The following is a 20866-nucleotide window of genomic DNA, read 5'->3' on the forward strand; positions in this document are numbered from 1 at the left end:
TTCAGGAAAAAACAGCTTTGTAGACTGGGAAAGGCTAGGGGCAGGTTTAAAAAAATACGAGAACCAGTCAACAATCTACTGCTATGCAGCTCTACTGCATATTTGACTGCTCACTTCAAACAGCACTTTGCTGTGGATGCTCTGTGTTAAGGAAAACTTGCACAGTGCAGCCAGAGCAAAGCTCTGTTTGAAGAGAACTGTCTAATGTGGAGCAGCGCTGCTAAGTTAAAGCAGTAACAGTTGCTGCATGTGTCCTGTTCTTTCTGCAGACATGCTGCATTTTCTGCTATTACATCTCTGATCACTGCATGTTCTGCCTTGGGGCGGCCATAGCTTGTCCCTGATGCACTTAGATTGTGAGCTGATGTGGAAACTAACTTCCTCCTTTTAAACATCTCCACTGGAGCCCTGCTTTAAATATAAACACTATACCGTCATACATGAGAAGCACTTTGCAGTGAATAAGGTTTTTTGTGTTGTCCAATTAGGGCTCGATTTATCAAGCTACGGCGGACAGGGGTGTACATATGCGCCATGCCTGCTGCAGCTCGCCTCTGGCAGCCAGAATTCCACTGGTGGAATTTAACATTGCACGCGAGCGCTATTTTGCGCTCATGTGCAATGATGCCCACGCTCAGCCAATCACGCCTGGGCAGGAGTTGTCAATCTCTCCACCTAAGAAGTGGAGAAGTAGCTAGGAAGCAGCAGTCTGATGACCGCTGTTTGATAAATCGTGACTGCAGGTTCTCTTGTGAGAACCTGCAGTCGCAGAGAGGCGAAGCCTTTGATAAATCTACCCCTTAGTATATTTTTCTGTTCAATTATTTCCCAGAACAGAAAGACCCTTGTTAACCAGTTACAATAATATGGTGGCTGAAGCTGTATTGCTGTTCACACATGGACAGTGGAAGAATCGTCTTTTAATAAAGGGGAAGTAAAGTCAGAATTAAACGCTCATAATTCAGATAGAATCTACAACTTTATATAGCTTTTCAATTTACTTCTATTATCTAATTTGCTTTATTCTCTTGGGGTCCTTTGTCGAAAACAATACCTAGGTAGGCGCAGGAGCAGCTTGACAGTAAAAAGTAAATGTTCATGATTCAGACAGAACATGTAGTTTTAAATGTGTGTCCTATTATCAAACTTGTTGCATTTTTTTTTTTTTTTTTTTTATTGAGGTACTTGTATAATAACAAACACAATAAAGATACAAGATATAGTCAGGTTGATACATTACAGTGAATAGACAGTAGGACAAAATTTTATCTCAAGGATAATTAAATAATAAACATATCATGTATACTAAATAACAACTGTGCTATATTTAGTGATGACACATAACCGAATGTCAAGGATATAATAAGATAAACATAGATGAAACCTCATTTTCCTATAGCGTAATATAGTGGTATGCAAGATGTGTTAGCATATGAAGGGTACGGGAAGATCAGCAGGCAAGAACTGCTCAGAGTTGAGGAAGGGGAATAGGGAGGGAGGGGGCGGGCATGGTAAATGGTGATATATGTGAATACTTAGAGAAGAGGCCAGTGTGGAGCACCTTTGAAATCCTTGTTGCATTCTTTGATAATAAAGTAAACTGAAGTGGTGTTTAACATTGTATTCTCTTAATCATGAAAAAAAAAATTGGATTTTGTCTCTATAAATTTGCTTCCATTATCAAAGTAACTTTATTCTTTTGGTATGGTTTGTTGATAAGCATATTCTCAGCAAGAGCAATGAACTACTAGGGGTTAGCTACTGACTGGTGACTGCACATATATGACTCGTCATTGGATCACCAAATGTGTCCAGCTAGCTCCCAGTAGTGTGTTACTGCTTCTTCAACAAAGGATAACAAGAGAATTAAGCAAATTTGATAATAAATGTTAATTAGACAATTATGTACAATTGTATGTTCTATCTGAATCATGAAAGAAAAACAATGAGGGTTGCATGTCACTTTAAAATAGCTTAGCACTGAGTCTGCCCAGTTCACTACAATTTAACACTTTTTTTTTTTTAAATTTATATTTATTACACACACTTTGTTTCTCTGGCCTTTAGCTGCATTTTGTTTCCTTGTTTTAGTTTTTGGGTGTTACGTTAGCACTACTGTGTTAGGAGTATATTTTGAATCTGTGTGCTGTTGTATATTTAAAGGGACAGACAATTGCATGTAATAGAATTATCTAAACATTCAGTATAAAACCTTTTAAAAAATTACTTGGAAGCTCCCAGTTTAGCACTGTTAATGAGGTTTGGCTGGGACACCCACTGAAAGGGGCTGGGAAAACAAGAAGAGCAGACCCCCCCCCCTCCCTGTATATAAAAAGACAGATAACATAAACAGGAGTCAGCAGTATTCTGTAAACGCGTGTATACATCTGACACTGTGGGGCTTAATTAGGAGCCTTAAAATCAGCACAATGTTTGCTTAAAAATAAGCAAAACTATACATTGTTACAAAAACACTACCAGATGGGCTATATAAATGGATCATCTACAAAACATTTATGCAAAGAAAAATCTAGTGTACAATGTCCTTTTAAGCTTATTGACTACTTTTTAGTGGGACGTCTCTTTGTAGTACTTCTCAGCAGATTTGCACATGTGTTTTCAACTGTAGCTAGGAGAAATCCTTCAGCATATAGAATCAGTTGGACATTACCAAAGCAGCCCGAGGTGACTGGCAGAGTATGAATATAAAACTGCACTCGAGTGATAACTGTCCTTAATTGGCTTCAGCAGAGAAGATTATATAAGGGAAACCTAGGCTGCAACATGGCTGCACCTATTGCTTTATATTTTTAATATTTTAAAAAACTGATGGGCATAATTAAAAAAAAAAAAATCTCTATATTACGATGTTTAATCTTTAGTTTAAATAAATCTTTCTTTTTTATTTTAGCGTTTAAGGTCCCTTTTTTTTTTTTTTTACTGTTTTTCAAGCATATGTGTAGTCTGGCAAAAGATTGCAGTCAAAAAGCCTTGCAAGTATTGTTCCTTTTGTATATAAAAAAAAAAAAGAAGAAAAATAAAGTGATATAGAGGCAATGCCTTAAAGGGACACTGAACCCAAATTTTTTCTTTCGTGATTCAGATAGAGCATGAAATTTTAAGCAACTTTCTAATTTACTCCTATTATCAAATGTTCTTTATTCTCTTGGTATCTTTATTTGAAATGCAAGAATCTAAGTTTAGATGCCGGCCCATTTTTGGTGAACACCCTGGGTTGTCCTTCCACCCATCAAAAAATTAAACTTTCATGATTCACAGAGAGCGTGCAATTTTAGTCTTTAGGCTTCAGTTTACATCTATTATCAAATTTACTTTGTGCTCTTGACTCCTTTTTTTGAAGAATAAACCTAGATATGCTCAGGAACAGTAACAAACTACTAGGATCTGACTGGTGATTGGTAGCTAGCTATGCACATATGCTCCTTTTATCCTATCATTGGCTCACCAATTTTGTTCATCTAAGTCCCAGTAGTACTCAAGACAAAAGTCCAAGAGTGAGACATTATTTTCAATACTAAAAAGGTTGGCATAGCCCCAGCAGAATGTGTTCTGAATCTTTATGAACAAAAGGATATGAAGTTTATAATCCAAGAAGAATCTGTAGTCTATCTAACAAAAGACACATACACTGACCCACAGATATAATATGGCTAATTAGACTTTCTATAATTTTAGTCTTGTCCTTATTATAATGCAGACATCCAACACACACACACACAGGTCTTACATCCATATGCTTTTATTTTATTTATTTTTTTCAATAATTTTTATTGAGGTGTTTGGCAAAAAGGTACAGACAATAGTACATTACATTACAAACAGTATACCTCATTTTTTAATTATACAGTATGCGGTTGATTTATCAAACTCTTCGAACCCCTTCGACTGCAGTTTCTCACAGTAATCAGACCGCTGCTTTCCTTTTAGATGGCAAATTTAAATCTCCCCAGTCTCGTCCGACCATGGAGATTGACAGCTCCTGCCCGCGTGTGATTGGCTGTGCGAGGGCAGGGGGGCGGGATTGCACTCAAGCTCAAAATAGCGCTTGTGTGCATTGCTGAATTCTGGCAGCGGAATTCAGCCCGCCAGAAACCCGCCACAGCTTGATAAATTGACCCCAAAAGTAAATATCCCCGTCAAATATGGTTAGATAAATAATGGAATGTTATCCCCAAATAGTAAACAAGGGCCCCAAAGATATTATATTTGATTGAAAGGGGTATTTCAGGGGAAATAGAAAAATAGGGTCACTCTTAGACCCACAGAAAATGATCTTATCAAAACATATACAATAAACAGTAAAATGAAGAATATTGTAGGTAAACATCAGCTGCCTTATAATGTAAGGGCCCGTCTGCTAATGCTTAGTTCACAAATCTAGAGTGGTACTCAGTACATACTATTATTATGGTAGAGGCAAAAAAAGAGCACCTTGTCTGATACTAATATAAAACTATACAATAACAAAAGAGAAAGGTATGTCCCCCTGAAACCTACTGTACATTAAAGGGACAGTATACACCTAATTTAATTGCATGTAATAGACACTACTATAAAGAATAATATGCACAGATACTGATCTAAAAATTATAGTATAAAAACTTTTAAAAACTTACTTAGAAGCTCCCAGTTTGGTACTGTTGAAAAGGTTAGCTGGAACACCCATTGCAAGTGGTTCTATAGCAAAAAAAGCAGACACTCCCCCCTCCCCCTTCCTCTGCAAATAAAAATACTTTTTACACAAACAGGAGCAAGCTGGAGTAGGTATACATCAGTATTCTCCTAAAACAATGTTTTAGGAAAATCAGCGCAATGTTATGTAAAAATGAGCAAAACTATACTTTTTTATTTTTTTTATTTTTTAAAGAGCTGTTTAGGCTATATAAATGGATCATCTACAAATCATCTATGCAAAGAAAAATCTAGTGTATAATGTCCATTTAAGCAAATATTGGTAAAAAGTCAAGTTGTCTATATAGATGGTTGTGCAAAAAAAGTTATATATAAGGCTTAAAGGGACATAAAATAGGTTGAGATCTGTGCATATCTTAAAAGGGCTAATTAATTAAAAATTGCTGGCAAGTATTTTTAAAATTTTCAAAAATAAGTAAACTGAATTACATAGCTAAGCTGCCTGGAGCAGCCAACTCCACCCACCCCTATCAGTGTTTAGACACCGGCATTGTATTTCAACTGAGTTCACAGCTTCTTGGCATGCTCCAGCAGATAATCACTGTGCACTTTTGCATTCTACCAAAGCAACAATAGATATAGATACAGCCATAGAAGGAAATGTGTGGGAGTTAGAGCTTTACAAATTAGAAACTAAAAAGAAAGGGTTAATAGCGAGGCACTGCAGTATAAATTTGCAGGTAAAGTTCATTATATTTTGTCTCTATCCCAACTTGTTTCATGTTCCTTTAATACCCAACAACTTCAAACATTCATGACTCTTGAGAGCAAGATGATGGGTTAGTAAAGACCCTAATAATCGCTACAGAGACATATCTAAACTAAATCTTGTAAACACTAATTACTAGTAAGGCAGACTACACAACATTGCTAATTAGTGTGACTAAAGAAGAAGAGCCAGCGTAACAAAGTAGTAGATTCCTTAGTTATAACAGAAATGGCTCAGTCCAGCAAATATATATAGGGTAATCTCCACTGCCTGCTAATAATAAATAAATAAATATATATATATATATATATATATATATATATATATATATATATATATATATATATATATATATATATATATGAGAGAGAGAGAGAATAGTTCAGCTGCTTGTCCTCTACAAATCACACCAATGTCCCAAACCTGTAGGTCCTCATTTACAACATTAATGCACAAGGTAATGTATCTCAATAATCAACCTATTAATATTTCCCTTCATATAAAACAAATACTGCAGAGCAGAGTGAATATCATCGGGAGACCTTTACACATACAGTTTAAGATATCTACTACAAAGTAAGTGCTGCTTTAACCGGGGGGGTAAAAAATTAACACTTTATTAACATATATGCAGGTGGACAGAGCACCCTTATACCGGCATCTGATCTAGCCTATAACATCCATATAGCAGTTAACCCACACTATTCTCTGGTCCACCTGGCCCTCATGTTTTTAATTAAGATACCTTAAAGGAACGTTGATCTACATAGAGTTTGGAAGTGCTCATACCCATCTCTTAGCTTCCACTTTTTGGTGTCTGACTCACTGTTTTTTGTCCATTTGCATATATGTTAATTAAGTGTTAAATTTTTTACCTATATTTAATCATTTCTAGTGTTTAATTAAACCCTTGGCTTTAATGCTAAAACCCTCTATAGTTCCCTAATCCCCTACAATGGACACTTATTAGAAGCCACCATATTGATTGCTTTAATTCTGAGAAAATTAAATTCTTTCATAACTAAGTAAACAGAACAGCTGATGGAAATCTGAAATAACAGGCAGAGGCCTGCAAGTTATGATAATTATAAATCACATGCTGTATGATAACAACCATTTATAAAGCAAAGCAATTACTTATTTTTCTCATCACTGCATAATGTCGTATGAGCCTCAAAGTCCTCAGTAAAAATGAACATAACACTACAAAGTTGTATAAATCCAGAAGAGGTAAAGTAAAATTTCAGAAATTATTTTTGGCAGACAACTGTTGAATATGTACTAGGCACAGAAAATGTCTAATTAAACCTCACCATCAGACACAACCATGGCCGGACTGTTAGCCAACGGACATTTGGCCGGCAGACAAGTGGCTGTCAGATAACAGTCCGGCCACGAGATAGATAGATTCAATAGATAGATTTGAAAGATAGATAGATAATTCCCAGACAGAGAATTACAAGATGTGCGGTCTGGGACGCATGGTTAGGTTCTCAGAGGCGGTTGTGGCGCCTGAGGCTCTGATTAGAATAGAGCACTCTGGAGCGTATCTGCCCTCGGCCGAACTCGGAACATGCTTCTGCATTCTCTCCGTCGGCCATACGTCCATCGGACAGAATGCTGCTGGCCAAATGTACGTTGGCTTTTTGTCAGAGCACCAGGCAAAACAAGTGAGATAGCAAACCTCATAAACGCACCACTCTCAAGTGGTAGCCAATCATAATAGAAGAAAAAACACTAAAAGTGCTTTTTACTGCACCTGTACAACTGCTATACATCCAAATACTCAACTGTATAGTGAAAAAACCGACTGTTATTCTTTCGATAATCCACTTTTCAAAAAAGGTATTACAGTCCTTTGTGTTTGAAAAATGATAATATTTTGTGCTAAATAAACCAACTTTTTTTCCTTAAGAGCTGTCCATGTTAGCCAGTGAACAATAAAGTTTCAGGACTTTGTTGCACTCAACTATATGCACTTCCTGTTAAATTTTACTCCAAATTTAAAGTGAATGTAAATTTTGATGCTAAAGTGCCAAGATTTTAAAACTTCGATTAAAAACAGGGGCACGTTAATTCATAAAAATTTACATTTCACTCCTGTTGTGAAGAAATACTTGCCTTTTTCACAGCAGCTCCAGCTTCCTCCGGTCTCGCAAGCCATTTCTGATGTCAGAAATGATTGATAGGTCATCCTCCAATCACAGCTTCCCCCCCCCCCAGGGGGAATCCGTGTCTGATTCAACGCTGTGATTGGAGGAAGCTGGATGCCTCATTTTAGACCCAGGAAGAGGCTTTGAAACGGGTGGAGGAAGCTGGAGCTGCTGTAAAGTTTTAAAGGTATGTTTTTTTTCCACAACAGGAGTGAAATGTAAATTTTGATGAATTAAAGTGCCCCTGTTTTTAATCGAAGTTTGAAAAACCGGGCACTTTAGCATCAAAATTTACATTCACTTTAAATAGCTTTTACTTAAGCTTTTTTATTAAAAAATATTTTTAGCATGTGTAACGGATGTTCTAACATTGCCCTACTGTTATTAACCCTTAACTCCTGCTAGATCCTCATTACACAAATTACCCCCCCCCCCCAACGCTCTTAAAAGGACACAAAACTAAAAAAAAAAAAAATCATGATAAAGGACAAAGCATTCAATTGTTATCAACTTTGCAATCTACCTCTATTATCTCATTTACTGTGTTCTCTTGGTATCCTTTGTTGAACAGAATACATAGTTAGGCTCAGGAGCAGCAATGCATTACTGGGAGCTAGGTGGTAATTGGTGGCTGCACATATACCTGTTATAATTGGCTTACCTGATGTGTTCAGCTATTTCCTAGTAATGCATTGCTGATCCATCAACAAACAATACCAAGAGAACGAAGCAAATTTAATAATACAAGTAAATTCGAAAGTTGTTTAGAATGACATGCTCTATATTTTTTTTTGGCTTTCATGTCCCTTTAACCTATTGTCACGACCACCTCTCCTGATCAGATGCGAGGATGAAAGTGTTAATAAAACTCTAAACTATTCTAGCTCCAGAAAGAACAAAAATCCTCTTTTATCACCACTAACTGCATCTATAACTCTAAACTCTGCCACCACCTAAGATTATTATATGGGAAATTCTAAGGAAAAAAAGAAACTACCAGATTAAAAATCCCAAACACACAATGTAGCAAACATCGGTCTAAAAACACAATACTGCCATTACCAGTCTCTTCAAGTAACGTGTCTGTTTCACCCAGAAGTAATAATCATTCCCGAGAACATTGCATTTTCTTGTCTTAGATAGTTCTGATAAGAATTTGTAAATAGCATGGAAATACAGCAGAAACTGAAAAGAAAATGAACTCCTGACATCCTAAAATCATGAGGTCTTCATGACACCTATTAACCAGGCGTCCTGATTTTTCCAGGACAGTTCTGAATTTGGTAAATCTGTCCCAAATTGTCCTGAACATGCCTTGCAGAGTGTTGCGACTTATTTAGAGAAAGATGGCCTAAATAAGTAGTGTTCATTATTGAGCCATCTCTCTCTAAATACATAACACTGATTATGGGTCATATTGCGGTCTCATGCAGACTGTAATGACCCACTAATGTCATATTATTATATAAGTCAGCAGCTAGGTCATTCCAGTAAGCTGTGGTATGTTGGAATGCTTATTATCTGCATTACTATGTGTATTTTATGCATTTATTGTAGTGCTACTGTTGCTTTACACCAGTGGTTTCCAAATTGGGCTGTACTGTACCCTGGGGGGCACTTATAGCACAACAGTTGGACAGGGAGCAATGGGATTCCCGTAGGGGGGCGCTAGCAGGCAAGGAGTGCAAGAAAATGCTAGTGATTTTTACTGTACTTTGCTTCTTATGCCTTTTGCCTTTATGATAGTTCAGGTTTATTAGCAACTTGCACTCACTTGTACTGAAGGCAAGGCCGGTTTGGGGAATATTCTATTGCAGGGGGACTGAACTTTTGCCACTCTTATTTTAAAAGCCCTCCACCTTTGGGCCACCATTATAGTGGTTAATATTTAGTTTTTCTTAAATTTAAATGTTATTTAATTTTCAAAAATAAATAAAATAAAAAAGAAAATCGAGGTTTGAACACAAGTTGAAAATGTATGGCCTATAAAATAGAAAAAAGGGGTGATCAGAAAAATGTAACTATTAATTAAAACAAAAAAAGAAGAGAAAGGAAATTAAAAGTTCAAATAAAAAAATAAATGAGAAATATACACTATATGGCCAAAATATGTGGAAACCTGACCACACCTATATGAGCCTGTTGTTCATCCCTTTCCAAAACCATAGGCATTAATATGGAGTTGCCCCCACAATGAGGCTTAAACAGCCTTTACTCTTCTGGGATAACAAGATTTTGGTGTGTTTGTGTGAATTTGTACCCATTAAGTCAAAAGAGTATTTGTGAGTTTAGGCATTCATGTTGGACAATGAGGTCTGGTTTGCAATTGGCGTTCCAGTTCATCCCATAAAGTGTTCAATGGAATTGAGGTCAGGGCTCTGTGCAAGCCATTCAAGTTCCTCCAGACTTGTCAAACAATGTCTTCATGTACCTCACTCACTGTGTACAGGGACACCGTCATGCCAGAACAGGAAAGAACCTTCTCCAAACTGTTGCCACACAATTGGAAACATCCAGTTGTCTAAAATGTCTTTGTATAATGTAGCATTAAGATGGAGCTAAAAGGGCTATCTCAAAATATAAAAAACAGCTGCAGACCCTTATCCCTTCTCCGCCAAACTCCTCAGTGTGTCACCCCTGATCTTATAGATTTAAGCTTGGCAGTAATACATTTCACCACCCCTGTGACAATATGGACTTATAGCCCCATATTTCCAGCTAAATTAAAGGGACAGTAAAGTCATAATTAGACATTTATGATGAGCATACAATTTTAAACAACTTTCAAATTTATTTCTATTATCAAATTTGATTCCTTCTCTTGTTATCCTTTGCTGAAAGGTTTATCTAGGAAAGCTCAGGAGCAGCAAATAAGCTAGGTTCTAGCTGCTGATTGGTGGCTGCATATATATATATATATACACACACACACACAACATAGAAGGGGACTGCACTCTCAGACTAGACTGGGTACACATCCCATGACTCTGCAACATGCTCAGCCCTGGGTGCTCAATAGCACTCACAGGAAGCTGTGCTGTCCCCAGAGTCACAGGCAGTTAAGCCCAGAAAGGTCTGGGTGCAAGGCCCATAGGGAAAATTGAAAAACAAATTAATACAACACACAGAGAAAGTCCAGCACTCACTCACAAGCTCTCAGCTAAGATTAAAAGCAAAAATGGAAGGGTTAGTTACCGCATCTGGCCAAATGGGACAAGCCCAGGTACCACGTCAAGGTCCCTTCCAAAACCTGGGTCTCTAAAACAGACAAACAATGCAAGCTCTCAATCAAACAAACTGGGAACAATTGAAGGGTGCACAGGCTTATGTATTCACCCTAGACATATACAAAACATGGAAATTGACTGTACTCTGACTGGACTGGGTACACATCCCATGACCCTGCAACATGCTCAGCCCTGGGTGCTCAATGGCACTAACAGGAAGCTGTGCTCTTCCCAGAGTCACAGGCAGTTAACCCCAGACAGGTCTGGGTGCAAGGCCCATAGGGAAAATTACAAAACAAATTAATACAACACACAGAGAAAGTCCAGCACTCACTTACAAGCTCTCAGCTAAGATTAAAAGCAAAAATGGAAGGGTTAGTTACCGCATCTGGCCAAATGGGTCAAGCCCAGGTACCAAACAATACAAGCTCTCAAACAAATTTAAAAAAAAATAATAATAAAACACTAAATCCCAAAATAGGTACTTATGGTTCCTGAAGTCCGGCTGAGAAGGTCTTCTTCTAGGCGGGTCCATCATCTTCATCCACAGCGAAGGCGGCGCGTAGATACGGAGCGGTGTTCCCAGAGGTGATCCTCAGCGGCGACAGTCCTCTGTGGCGTGGAGGCTCCTCTTCATGCGATTGTCCACCGCAATAATAGCCAATAAGATTTCCGTGGCTCTCATCCTATTGGCTGTTCACCAGCCAATAAGATTTCACTTGCTCTTGGTTTCAGTGTGCGGTGGATGATCGCATGTAGAGGAGTGCCACCGCCGAGGATCGAACACTGCTTTGCAACGCCTTCACTGTGGATGAAGATTATGGACCCACCTGGAAGAAGACCTCCGCCGGACTTCAGGAACCGTGAGTACCTATTTGGGGCTTTAAATTAGGGGTTTTTGGGCAATGTGAAAAAGAGCTGAATGTCTTTTTAAGGGCAATGCCCCTAAAAATGCCCTTTAGGGGCAATGGGTAGTTTAGGTTTATTAGTGTTAGTTTTTTTTATTTTGGGGGGTTTGGTGGGTGGGAGTTTTAATGTTTGAGGGGGGATTAGTAATATTTTAGGTAAAAGAGCTGTTTAACTTAGGGCAATGCCCTACAAAAGGCCCTTTTAATGGATATTAGTAGTTTATATTACATTAGGGTTTTATTTTGGGGTGGCTTTTAAAAAAAAAAAAGAAAAAAAAAAGGGGTTATTAGATCAAGAATATTTATTTCATGTAATTGACAAGTGAAGTATGGGATATACAATCCTACCAGGAGGGGCAAAGTTTCCTAAACCTCAAAATGCCTATAAATACAGCCCTCACCACACCCACGATTCAGTTTTACAAAATTTGCCTCCTATGGAGGTGGTGAAGTAAGTTTGTGCTTGATTTTTATGATTTCTTCTGTGATAAGCGCTTCTAAGCATTCTGAAACCCAATTCCTCTCAGAGTACAGTGTTTGTCAGAGGGATATGAAGAGAGTATCGCCTGTTTGATTTTATGGTTTTCCTTGCGGGAAATCTTTTCAAGGGTTCTCTGTTATCGGTCGTAGGGATTCATCTTCTACCTCCCTTTTCAGATTGACGATATACTCTTATATACAATTACCTCTGCTGATAGCTTTCAGTACTGGTTTGGCTATCTCCTATATGTGGATGGGTGTCTTTCGGTAAGTATGTATCATTATTTTAAGACACTCTCAGCTATGGTTTGGTGCTTTATGTATTAATATAACGTTTTAAATATATGTATTTTACTTACATTTGCCATGAGTCAGAACTATGTGTATTTCCCTTTGCAGTCTAGCAGTTTTGTTATGGGAATCATGTTTAGGAAGTTTGTCTTACCTGGAGTATAGACTTTTTTTCAATTTGACTTGTTTTTTCTTGAAAAACTTGCGGGCAAATTAGGCTTTGCGAGGGCACAAAATGCTGTTATTTAGTATGCCATTCTTGGCGCGAGATTTTTTTTGGGCACGAATGTGCGTCTGTCATTTCCTGCGTCTTAGTTGACACTAGGTTGTGTGGCGCGAAATTGTGTTTGACACCAGTTGCGTCATTTCCGGATGTTTGTTGGCGCCAAAAGGGTCACTTTTTTAGGTTTCCAGATAGATTCAGTATCCATGACTCTGTCTTTAACAGACAAGAGACGAATGAAATTGGTTTCTGCCTGTCAAAACCTTCAGTCTTGATCATTCCCTTTAGTGGCTATGTGCATGGAAGTTTTAGGTCTCATGACTGCAGCATCGGACGCAATCCTCTTTGCTCGTTTTCATATGAGACCTCTGCAGCTTTGCATGCTGAATCAATGGTGCATGGATTATATTCGGAAATCACAGTTGATATACTTAAATCCCAACATTCAACTCTCTCTGTCCTGGTGGTTAGACCATCATCGGATTATGCGAGGGGCCTCTTTTTTTTGTTCGTCCTGCCTGGACTGTGATTTCAACAGATGCAAGTCTCACAGGTGGGGGAGCTGTCTGGGGGTCTCTGACAGCACAAGGAGTTTGGAATCCTCAAGAGGCGAGGTTACCAATCAATATTTTAGAACTCTGTGCTATTTTCAGGGCTCTTCAGGCTTGGCCTCTATTAAATAGAGAATCATTCATTCGTTTTCAGACAGACAATATCACAACTGTTGCATATGTCAATAATCAAGGGGAGACTCACAGTCCTTTAGTGATGAAAAAAGAATCTTGGATACTTTCTTAAGCAGAATCCAACTCCTGTCTAATTTCTGCGATACATATTCCAGGTGTAGACAATTGGGAAGCTGATTATCTCAGTCGTCAATCTTTTTATATCCAGGGGAGTGGTCTCTCCATCCAGATGTATTTTGTCAGATTGTACAGATGTGGGGCCCCCCGAAATAGATCTGATGGCTTCCCATCTAAACAAGAAGCTTTCCAGGTCCAGGAATCCTCATGCAGAGATGGTGGATGCGTTAGCAGTTCCTTGGTTTTACCAACCTGTTTACATTTTTCCGCCTCTAGTTCTTCTTCCAAGGGTGATCTCCAAGATCATATTGGAACAATTGCATGTGTTTCTGTTAGCACCAGCATGGCCTCGTAGGTTTTGGTATGCGGATCTTGTCCCGATGTGCAGTTGCCAACCTTGGCCCCTTTCTTTAAGGCCAGACCTTCTGTCTCAAGGGCCATTTTTTTTCCATCAGGATCTCAAATCGCTAAATTTGAAGGTATGGAAATTGAACGCTTAGTACTTAGTCGTAGAGGTTTCTCTGACTCAGTGATTAATACTACTGCTACAGGCTTGTAAGTCTGTTTCAAGGAAGATTTATTATTGGGTTTGGAAAACCTATATTTCATGGTGTTTTCCTCATAAATTCTCTTGGCATTCTTTTAGGATTCCTAGAATTATACAGTTTATACAGGTTGGTTTGGATAAAGGTTTTTCTGTAAGTACCTTTTTAAAGGGACAAATGTCGGCTCTTTCTGTTTTATTTCATATAAAGATTGCTAAACTTCCTGATATTCACTGTTTTGTTCAGGCTTTGGTTCTTATCAAGCCTGTTGGTAAATCAATTTCTCCTCCTTGGAGTCTTAATTTGGTTTTAAAGGGACAGTATACTGTAAAATAGTTTTTTCCCTTAATGTGTTTACAATTGCTTTTTTTATCAACTGCAGAGTAAAAAATGTATGAAAATGAGCTTTTTAAGGTTTATTTCTGTATATTAAAGCTCTGATTTTGTGTTTTGAAGCCACAGCCTAATAAAATAGGTTGAGCTTGTAGGTATAATCAGATCTCATTACTGTATCACATTGTGCACATATACCTGCTTCTTTTTCTTATATCTGTCCTTAAAACAATCACCAATACTTTGAGAGAACAATGGAAAATCAACATTTTATTACCTTATCTCTGCTTTATCACACTGAGAGTGTAATTTCTTCTGCTTGCTGTGTTTACAAAGCTTATCTATAGCTGGTACGCGCGGCCACAAACTTTCAGAATAGGTGGGGATACCACATGCTAAATTAACAATTTCAAATGCCAATATAAGGGTAAAGGAGCTACTTGTAAACAATTTAATACACTCCAGCAGGTAAAGTGGATCATTGGGAACAAATTAAAGGGGAGAAATTTTTTGAGTAAACTGTCCCTTTAAAGGTTTTGCAGGCTCCTCCTTTTGAGCCTATGCATTCTTTGGATATTAAACTGCTTTTCTGGCTATCTTTTGGCTATCGCTACAGCTAGAAGAGTTTCTGAATTGTCTGCTCTCTCTTGTGAGTCTCCTTTTCTGATTTTCCATCAGGATAAGGCTGTTTTACGGACTTTGTTTAAATTTCTTCCTAAGGTTGTGAATTCTAACAACATTAGTAGGGAAATTGTTGTTCCTTCCTTATGTCCTAATCCCAAGAATACTCTTGAAAGATATTTACATTCTTTGGATGTTGTAAGAGCTTCAAAATATTGTGTTGAAGCTACTAAAGATTTCAGGAAGACTTCTAGTCTATTTGTTGTTTTTTATGGTCCTAGGAAAGGTCAAAAAGCCTCTGTCATTTCTTTGGTATCTTGGTTAAATCTTTTGATTCACAAGGCTTATTTGAAGGTGGGACAGTCTTCGAGAATTACAGCTCATTCTACTAGATCAGTTGCCACTTCTTGAGCTTTTAAAAATGAAGCTTTGGTTGATCAGATTTGCAAAGCAGCAACTTGGTCTTCTTTGCATGCATTTACTAAATTTTACCATTTTGATGTATTTGCTTCTTCAGAAGCAGTCTTTGGTAGAAATGTTCTTCACGCTGCTGTCTCAGTTTGATTCTTCTGCTTATGATTTAAGTTTTTTTTCTTGAAATTTATAAGAAAGACTTATTTTTTTGTGGATTTATTTTTTTCAGCAGAAATAGCTGTTTTTATTTTATCCCTCCCTTTCTAGTTCTTCTGTGGTCTCCCACATCTTGGGTATTTCTATCCCATATGTCACTAGATCATGGACTCTTGCCAATTACATGAAAGAAAACATAATTTCCGAGGCCCACCATTTTTATGGTGGTTATGGTTTCTGTTTAAAAAGCACAATTATATTTCCAGTTACTCTTTTTGTATGCTTTTTTTACTCCTTATTTTTTCACCCCACTATTTGGCTATTTGTTAAACTGAATTGTGGGTGTGGTGAGGGATGTATTTATAGGCATTTTGAGGTTTGGGAAACTTTGCCCCTCCTGCTAGGATTGTATATCCCATACGTCACTAGCTCATGGACTCTTGCCAATATGAAAAAAATGAATTTATCAGGTAAGTTCTTAAATTTATGTTTTTTTATTTTGGATCATGACGTTTGTTTTTTGTTCAGTAATCTTAGCTTTTTTTATTTTTTGTAATTTTAGTTACTGGAAAGGGGGATAGGGACAGGGGGATAGCAACAGAGGAATAGGGGTATGGATGAATAGAGTGATAGGGATGGATAGGTATATTTATTTCATTGAACATTTTGGCCCATGTACACGGGCTTAACCACTAGTGTGTGTGTGTGTGTGTATATGTATATGTATATATGTATATGTATATATATGTGTGTGTATATGTGTATATATATATATATATATATATATATATATATATATATATATATATATATATATATATATATATATATATATATATATATATATATATAATCCAATAGAGGCACTCCCTGTAGTAATAAAGTGTTTTATTTTAGAGTGAACGTTTTTGGGGTGTGATCCTCGTCCTCAGACTCCTGAAAAATCAAACAGTGTTTGATTTTTCAGGAGTCTGAGGACGGGGATCACACCCCGAAAACATTCACTCTAAAATAAAACACTTTATTACTACAGGGAGTGCCTCTATTGGATTATTCTATTGATATGCTTGAGTGCACCCCGACATCATTTAAAAGCATAGAGAGTGCTGGTATTTTTGGATATATATATTATATTATATTGTATTATATTATATGCTCACCCATGTGTTCAGTTAGAAACCAGTAGTGCACTGCTGCTCCTTCAACATATGATAGCAAGAGAATAAAGCAAATTTTATAATAGAAGTAAACTGGAAAGTTTATTACCAAAAATAAAAAGAGAGATATATTCACAATATTAATGGATATCAAAGAATGACAAGGCAGCACTCAAAAATCCTTAATAAATAAAAAAAATTGAATTACACCTCTTTACACCTTTTTAAAGTGAAGGTCAATTTTCATCAATGAGTGCCCGGTTTTTAAAAATACTTTTAAAATCAGGGGCACTTTCATTGATGAAAATTAACATTGCACTGGATTTTAAGAAATACTTACCTTTTACTTCTGCAAAGCCGGATCGACGATCTCCCTCCTTCTTCTTCCTGCTGTAGACAACAGCAATGACGAAACTGGCTTCCTCCAATCACAGCCAGGCATCACGAGCTGGACGCTCTGGGGTGCAAGCCATGATTGGAGGAAGCCGGTTTTTGTCATTTCTGACGTCACTACAGAGGAACTGAGGCTGAGATCGGCGATCCGGTTTTGCAGGAGAAAAAGGTAAGTATTTCTTAAAATCCAGTGCAATGTTAATTTTCATCAATGAAAGTGCCCCTGTTTTAAAAAGTATTTTTAAAAACCGGGCACTCATTGATGAAAATTGACCTTCACTTTAAATAACCCCCAAAGTGCGAGCACAAATTAGAAACATATGAGCCAGATTATACATTCCTAAATTATTCCCATATAAGAAATGATTACGGCAGATTCCAGGGAGCCAAAGATTCAGCACCTAAGTGTACAGAACACGCTCAAAAGGCTCAGATTTAAAACGTTCAGTAACAGTTCCTTTATGTATCCAGGTTGCAACAAGCAATTAAACTGTAGGAAACAAACTTGCGTTTTTTAATTTCGATGCCAAAATCAACAGAAAGAAACAACTTATGCCACGTCAAGCCTGAGAGCACTTAGTGTGTAGATACGCTCCCGGTATTAAATCACAGTGTAAAGTAGCAAACCACCATTATGTGGAGGAAACTTATATCCGGATTAAATCGCTTTGTCCCCAGATCTCACCGCTCGACCTCCGTATTTTACAGCTGGCTGGTATTACTGCAAACACTTCCTGGCGTTTCGTCCTGGGTCCTTGCTGCAAGACACGCCTTAGATGCGAACAGCTGCGGTCTCTCAGGTTCAGTCCAGAGCGGGTGGGGAGACAATCGCGTTATTTCGGCTCTTGAGTTTAAAATTTCCCGGTCAGATGACCGTCAGTCATACTATATAAACTGGAAAATTGTTTAAAATTGTATGTTCTAACTAAATCATGAAAGAAACATTTTGAGTTTCATGTCTCTTTAATATTGCAAACCATACTAATGGAAAAATGTTACTCACAAATTTTAGGTGGTATTCTTTTAAGGGACATGAAACCCAAAATTTTTTTTCATGATTCAGATAGATCATACAATTTAAAAAAACTTTCCAGTTCAATTCTATTATCTCATTTCTTGGTATCCTTTGTTGAGGGAGCAGCAATCACTACTGGGAGCTAGCTGAAAGTCAGTGACAAGAGACATATATGTGCAGCCACCAATCAGCAGCTTCTGAGTCTACCTAGGAATATTTTTAAACAAGCATGCAAAGAGAACAAAACAAATTTGCTAAAATAAATAAATTGTAAAGATATTTAAAATTCATGCTCTACCTGAATCATGAAATTAAACATGTTGGGTTCATGTAATTTTTAAGCCTCATAACACTTAAAATTGCATGAAATGTTATGTTGAAAGTGGTGCCATATTATCTATCTTGCAGCAAAAGCAGATCTTTGTTAGTGCCAGAGCATGCACTGAACCATTTTTTTTTCAATTTGAATAGAAAGAAATATGGTTGACAAAAAAAAAAAATTTTTTTTTTTTTTTCTAAAGTTAATAATACTAAACCGCTGTGTAATTAGGTTTAAGATAAATGTGTTTTGGGGGTTATGTTGACGTGTAATGTTTAAAGGGTCACTGAACCCAAATTTTCTCTGTTGTGATTCAGATAGAGCATGCAATTTTTAAAGCAACTTTCTAATTGACTCCTATTATCAAATTGTCTTCATTCTCTTGGTATCTTTATTTGAAATGCAAGAATGAAGTTTAGATGCCGGCCCATTTTTGGTGAACAAACTGGGTTGTTCTTGCTGATTGGAGGATACATTCACCCACCAATAAACAAGTGCTTTCCATGGTTCTGAACCAATAAAAATATCTTTGCTTAAAATTGCATGCTGTATTTGAATCACAAAAGAAATTTTTTTTGGTTCAGTGTCCCTTTAAGACACGGATTTTAACTGAATATAAAAAAAAAAAAAATAAGATTGACCCTTTTGTCTTCTTTATGAATGCAGTGTAACTTTAATATGTATTTGCAAATATTTTGATGGCAATCGGCTACTGACATGTCCTTTCTTATGTATATTTTGCAGAAGACAACAATGTTCGGGGCTGTGGTTGTTGGAGTTGGAATTGCTGGGTCTGTGCGAATCAGGGACCTCCTCAGTCCACTGCAGTCTAGTGCCGCAGAAGCACTGAAACTCATTGGCTTTGTATCTAGGTTCGTCTAAAACTTACATTCTGAATTAGCTTCTAAGGCAATGATGTCCGAATATTGTCTTCCAAAAGGCCATTTGTGGCCTCTAAGTTCTCATAATGGTTGCACTGTACATTTAACACTTGTCTTGAACGGTCAGAAAAAGTGTTTTTATCTATTGTGTCTGAGGGAGTTGGTTAAGGGGGAACAAAGAGGAAGTGCAGGAGTTGTGAGGTACAATAGGGGATATTTGTGTGTCTTTGTGTACAGTCACACCAGCCAGTGCCCTAGACCTGTACACTTGATGCTGAAAATTATTTTTAAAGTCAAAAAGAATTCTCTTATAAGGCACAAAATAGGCCAGAATATTAGTACAATATAAAATTAATATGATTTAAAATAATGCTGCTCAGATATTTTTTTATATATGTATCATGAAATTTATATAAAAAAATATATATAATCAGCCTTATTTTTAATCCTATTCATTTTGTATTGTACTGATATTCTGAGTGTGTTCAGTGGGATTAAAATAAAATACGTATTTTGCTGAAGTATTGTTTTTTTTGAATGTTGAATGTTTTTGAATGTTGCAAAATATTCGCCCATCCCTAGTGATTAGAGACAAATACGTGTAGCCACCAATCACCAGATAGCTTCCAGCAGGATATGTACATCTTCTTTTAACAAAGGATATCAACAGAACAAATTAATTTGAAAAGTGAATTTAAAGTGTCTTAAAATGATATGATCTATCTGAATAATGCAAGTTTAATTATGACTTTTCTTCTGTTTTTAGAAGTTCTTTTGTGGCATTCCTAATAAACTATTAGTCCGCTGGTCCCATTCGGGCCTATAGCTTGTGTTTGTGTTCATTAGGCAGGAGAATGGTTTTTTTTTTTTTTTTTTTTTATAAAGGAACAGGAAACCCTTTCTTTCATGTTTCAGATACGGCATATACTTTTAAACAGCTTTCCAGTTATATAATAATTACAATAATAATAATAATTTTTATGAAAACTAGTCTCCATTAGTATTTTTTTTTTTAATAAAACAGGAGACCCCTTGGCCAATTTAATGATGTAAAGCAGGTCAGCCTTGAAGATGCACTGAAGAGTGAGTCTGTTCATGCCGCCATAATCTGCACAGATAATCAAAACCACGAAGAAAGTATCAGGTAAATTATAATAATTTCTTAACATGGTGCTGGTATTGCTCACTGCTCTGTACATATTTTGACTGGATCTTCTGTAGATTTGGCCGTTTTAATGTTTCATAATGTTGACGTGTGTCGTTTTAAAGTCTCTGGTTCATTCAAATGCAAGCTACAGACCTGAGTTATTGAATGACTTGGGGAAAGCTCCTTGCTAAACATTATTTATTATGTGGTCTTTAACCCCTTTGCTACTGGGAATTTCAGATAAAAACATGCACAAAAGTATCGGAGAATTTTTAGCATTTTTATTCTCACTTTGTTTAAACAGAAATAGAGCCTTTTTTGTGTAGACAACCCAAGGTATTGATCTAGGCCCATTTAAGTTTATTTGATGCCACAATT

At 37.0% G+C, this 20866-nt stretch overlaps 1 protein-coding gene across 2 annotated transcripts in view; it reads left to right on the forward strand.

Moving 5' to 3' along the window:
* The window catches only part of BLVRA (biliverdin reductase A), a 75594-nt gene that overhangs the window by 6646 nt on the left and 48082 nt on the right, over positions 1-20866 (forward strand). For both annotated transcript variants that reach the window (XM_053714548.1, XM_053714549.1), the window contains 2 exons: positions 19205-19332; positions 20366-20485. In XM_053714548.1, the coding sequence (XP_053570523.1) occupies positions 19214-19332; positions 20366-20485 (239 nt within the window). In that variant the 5' untranslated portion in view covers positions 19205-19213. The remainder of the gene's footprint in view (positions 1-19204; positions 19333-20365; positions 20486-20866) is intronic.

This window comes from Bombina bombina, chromosome 5 (genome assembly GCF_027579735.1).
Source record: "Bombina bombina isolate aBomBom1 chromosome 5, aBomBom1.pri, whole genome shotgun sequence".
In the NCBI taxonomy this organism is placed as follows: domain Eukaryota; kingdom Metazoa; phylum Chordata; class Amphibia; order Anura; family Bombinatoridae; genus Bombina; species Bombina bombina.